Genomic DNA, 4,822 nt, shown 5'->3' with positions numbered 1-4,822 from the left:
AAAAATTATAACTTTTTTATGTCGCGTTTCCCCCTTTTAAAATGATAAATGTTTATTTATGTAATGAAACATGTAAATGGATTTGAAAAATGTTTGTCAGTTTAATAATGTTCATGAATCAGAAAATGTTCAAAACCTCAAAAAATGTTCGTGAGTTTCATAATTCTCATCAATTCCCAAAATTAAGTATTTTAAAAAATTCATGAATTCAAAAAATATTTTCGAATTCAAAAAATCATCATGAACTTCGGGAAAAAATCCAGTTAAAATGTTCATGAATTGTAAAAATTGTTCTTGAATTCGAAAAAATATTCTGAATCGAAAAAAAATCATAAATTCAAATATGTTTGTGAGTTTGAATTTTTTGTCAATTCAGAAATTAAAAAAAGTTAATGAACTAAAAAATGTTCATGAATTCAAAAAAGTTCATGAAAAACATGTTCATAACCCAAAAAAAAGTTCGTAGGAGATCATCTGCACATTCCAAAGTCAACAAAGTGTCATAACTAGCAACGAGTTCTCAATATTCAGTCCAAGGTACATGGCAATTTACTACTCAAAATTGAGTCGACGGTACATGATAATAACAGTAACTCAGAGCCCATCCCGATAAACAGAGTAAACTCAGATTACAACACTGCGCAACACAGAGTCACAAGGTCTGTGCAACAGAACACGTGAGAGAGGCGGAGATGTCGGCCCTCAGAGGTAATAGAAGGCGAGCAGCAAAGTCGCCACGGTTGCCAGGATAATGGTTGCGGGGCCGCCGGGAGACCTCGCCGCCGCATTCGCCTTCGGTGGTGAAGCGGTTGCGCCGCCACTAGATGCTGAAGGCGCCGGTGTTGCAGTGACGAAAGAAGAGACTTTATAAGGGCATACCATATAAAACAGCTATACAATGTAAAAATTGTCTTGAGACACGTTTGATTGTAGCGTTTACATGCATGCATGCTCCGTAATTTGCAGTTTGGACAAGTATCATTATTGTTGTAGCTACCAGACTAGTAGCTGTAAGGCTGGTCGTAATGGTAGTATCATAGCTAGTATCATGCATGCCAACTAGACAATTTTGATGAGATGACATAGTATTAAATGAAGAAAGAGAGGGTGTAATATCATATCATGATACCGTATCATAATAAATGCTATGCTACTTTCTGTCATGCATGCCAATAAATAAAGTACTACATAATACTAATATATGATACTATGCATTAAAGAGGTAGTATCATACACACTAGTATCATATGCATGATACTAATATATGATACTCTCCGTTACAACCAGCCTAAACCACACAATTGTCAGCTTGCCCGCTCTTGAATGAAACCGCGGAAGGAGACACCACGTAGGCAACTAGCGGGAAATGTATTGGTGGCCTGATGGGGCATTCCTCGGATGCTAGTAGACTAGTGGACGGATTAGTGGCAACATGTGCATCCCAATTTGGTCCCACGAACAGCAATGGAGTATACCTACCAGAAACAAACGATTTCTTTGTACACCAAAATCAAAATACGGTACAGGAGGGGGGCCTTGTTTTAATGCATTTGTGCTTCCGAAAAACGGCTAAGAAATGAACCGCTCGATGCACATATACAAGGCCAGGAGCATGGGTTTTGTCTATCACAGCATGTGACTCGCTCGTCCAAATTCTTTTAGCTACTTGTACTTTTTCCAAGATTTTTTATTTATTTTAGCCTATATGCTCTTGTCTGTATCTTTTGACTGCCCAGACCCCAGGCTCAGAGCGCACATGCAATGGCTCGCAAGGATACAAGCCAACGGAAAAGCTCAGAAAAAAATCAAAAAATAATATACAGCTGTGTTCACGGACGACGAACACTGCGGCGGCCCCATTTTTATGCCGTTCTTGTGAACCAAATGGAGAGTATTTTTATAAAATAACGATGTTCCTTTCTTGATTTTGTGGATCAAGTTTTAGTGGAAACGCAAGGGTTAGAGTCAATTTTTAGTAGAAAGACAAGTAACAAAGATATTCTCAGTTAAATTTCATATATGTAACTAAAGAAGCTTCTGTTTGTTCAGACTCTCAAATTAAGCGCACAAATACGATGTGTGAGTTCATTGTCATCATTTTACCGAGCATATGCAGTACTGAGACAGATGCAAATCATGGTACGAAAGAGAACAAGACAACAGAAATAAGAAACGTGCATGCATCAAAGAATGAAATACAAAGACGATGATGTGTAGAGAAGAATGTGTTACCTTCAGCAGGCGCCGCAGCTGCAAGCAAACAAGAGGTGAAGAAGGTCAGAACCCAGCCAAAAATTTCCAACACAAATCGAGATCTTTCATAGTAATAAATCTCACATATGAACAGAAGAAATGACACAAACTTCCTACTAGTAAAACAAGAAGGTCTAGTTCCTTGGTGTAAAAAAAAAAATGGGAGCGGATTCTATCCAGACCCAGGACAAGAAGGTCCTGGAAAAGGTGAGGAAAGGCACGGTGCTCACCGTGGCACTTGCTCAAGACGGAGGCGGACTGGCCGCAGGCGGTGGGGAGGGCGAGCACCCGTGTCATGTTGATCGGTATCGGAGTTGTCTTGGCGTCCAGGGCAGCGCAGAGGCACTTCACGGTGGCGGGGGTGCCGACGGCGGTCTTCACCTCCGTGCAGCAGGCCTTGGGAGGCCGAGCAGACTTGCTGCCGGGCATCACATAGTCGAGGCAGTCCGCGAGGCCAATCAACGCCTCCGTGCAGTCCGGCGCCGGCGCGGGCGCCGGCGACGGGTTAGCCGCCCCCGCGGCGTCGGCGAGCGCGAGGAGGACGAGGATGCACGCTGCGGTGGCGGCGCCGCCAGCGAGAGCCATGGCTGCTCTGGTTGGTGTGGTGCGGTGTGCACTCGAGCGTGAGAGGAGTGGGTTCGAGCGTGTGGCGATCGGGGAGGCTTGGGATGCGGGGAGGGGAAAGAGGTTCGTTGGACGGAGTTGAGGAGGGGTGTAGGGGTCATTTTTTTAAGTGGCGGATGGGCTACGGCGACCGTGGGCCCCAACCGTTTGATTTTTCTTTTTTGTTGGACCGTTTGATTATCTTTTGTGGTATGAATGTGGGACTAAAAACCCTAGCCGCCGACGACTTGGGTTCGTGACTTTTGCTGGTCCTCCTGGTCTTCAGTCGTCTTTTCGGCCTTCTAGAGGTTGGGAAACTACAGATCAACGCTTAGAGTTTAGTTTTTTCTTTAATCTATGTTTGATTTTTATGTCTTTGACGGTAAAGTTTTTTTTTTCTAGAATTGGCTAAATTTCAATGATAGAGGCGGTGTCGTACAAAATATAAGCTCCATGGCTCTATCCCCGTCCGGGTGTGGCTGTCGTGGCCGACGCGACTTACACCAGCGAGCCTCGTTTTTGCTCCCACATATCGACGGTCTCATTCTCGTGGAATGTCACCCGCTGCTTCAAATTATCTTGACGATGGTGGCGACAATAATATTGTCAAGCATGCTCTTGTCATTGGGTGTGTTGATTTGTTCTTTTGTGCTCTCGATCTTCTTCCTCGACAATATGACGATGAAGTAGCAGTTCGACAACCTATCTTGCAGGGGGGGGGGGGTGTCCTCGCCACAGTGTGTTCAACAATTTTATGTTGTCACCTATTCGGGGTGAGCACCTTATGCGGCTCTTTGAAACCTGTGAGAATAGTCAAAGCTTGTGCATGTTTGGTCTGGTGTAGTTTCTTCATTGGATGGATGGAGAAAAGTCGACATGCAAGAGATGGATCTAGGGTCAATGACCACATAAGGCTTTGATGTGACTTTTTGTTTTATCTTGGTCCTTTGTTGACTCGTTTTTGTTTGATTTCATGTACTTTGTCAAATTTATTAATAAAGTCGACCTGTTTACTAAATAAGTTGTTGCATGTGGATTGGTTCCGTATTCAATGTAGGCCCCGATTCCAGCCTCAAATATTCAGACCAGACGGTCCAACAGTTTTAGTCTCTAACGCGGGATCCTTACTTTGAGTCAGACGTATCCGAACCAAAATCTCTCAAGTCGACTGCAAATTGAGAGATGGAGTAAGATTTTTAGACATATGATACGTTGGACTCCCAACACCTGAATCAAAACTCCATACCACACGGTTTTCACACTCTCCCACAGTCTTCCCGTTCCTGACCCTCTTCCCCCTCCACAGCCGCCAAATCTAGCTTTAATGTCGCCGCCCCTGCTGCGACTTCGTCCCAGCCGCCCGCCATTGTAATGGACCTCTCTGGTCCAACGAACCATCAACATCTTCGAGGCCCCGGCATCGCCATCGTGCAGGTACGCCGACTCCACGCTGAACACGGTCTTCGTCACCGCAGGAGGGAGAAGGTGGGGCGGTCCGAGCGTGCTCCACACCACACCGTCGTGCCGATGCCACATGGATATGCGTTGCCCTGGCCCACCCAGTATGCATTGCCCTACTATTTTGCGTCCACCCAGTATGGGTCGGCAGCCATGCAGCAGTCTGGAGTTTCAACCTACTCCGGCAGGCCTTGACCGTTCACCGATGACCTCACCAGTTATTGCAACTTCACCGAGTCGTCGCAACCCATCTAGTCACGGATACCATTAGAGAAGCCCTCATCTACGGGTGCCTGGACAGTATTCATTAGGACCACCCACCCAATCTCAATGATGACCGAACATGTGATGATGAATATCATCAACGTAGATCGAGAATTCCGAAGAGTGGAAGATCAATACTCGCAAGTGCAGGATGTGCAGACAAAGAAAAGGAGAGGAGCCTCCTACTTGACGAAAGAGGACGAATTGTTGTGCTTGGCTTGGTTGGGCACATGTATTACCCGTT

At 45.2% G+C, this 4,822-nt stretch overlaps 1 protein-coding gene across 2 annotated transcripts in view; it reads right to left on the bottom strand.

Moving 5' to 3' along the window:
• Nucleotides 1-481: 481 nt before the first annotated feature.
• The window catches only part of LOC119317951 (non-specific lipid transfer protein-like 1), a 6,115-nt gene continuing 1,774 nt past the window's right edge, over nt 482-4,822 (bottom strand). The window contains exons 1-3 of one of the 2 annotated variants that reach the window (XM_037592459.1): nt 2,484-2,961; nt 2,233-2,250; nt 482-827 (exon numbers count right to left, since the gene is read on the bottom strand). In XM_037592459.1, the coding sequence (XP_037448356.1) occupies nt 703-827; nt 2,233-2,250; nt 2,484-2,838 (498 nt within the window). In that variant the 5' untranslated portion in view covers nt 2,839-2,961 and the 3' untranslated portion in view covers nt 482-702. Of the gene's footprint in view, nt 828-2,232; nt 2,251-2,483; nt 2,962-4,822 lie in introns of those variants that run through there. The other variant, XM_037592460.1, reaches the window with a different exon arrangement.

The sequence above is a fragment of the Triticum dicoccoides genome, chromosome 6A (genome assembly GCF_002162155.2).
Source record: "Triticum dicoccoides isolate Atlit2015 ecotype Zavitan chromosome 6A, WEW_v2.0, whole genome shotgun sequence".
In the NCBI taxonomy this organism is placed as follows: domain Eukaryota; kingdom Viridiplantae; phylum Streptophyta; class Magnoliopsida; order Poales; family Poaceae; genus Triticum; species Triticum dicoccoides.
The sequence above is the reverse complement of the archived record's forward strand: the minus strand, read 5'-3'. Positions and strand labels throughout refer to the sequence as shown.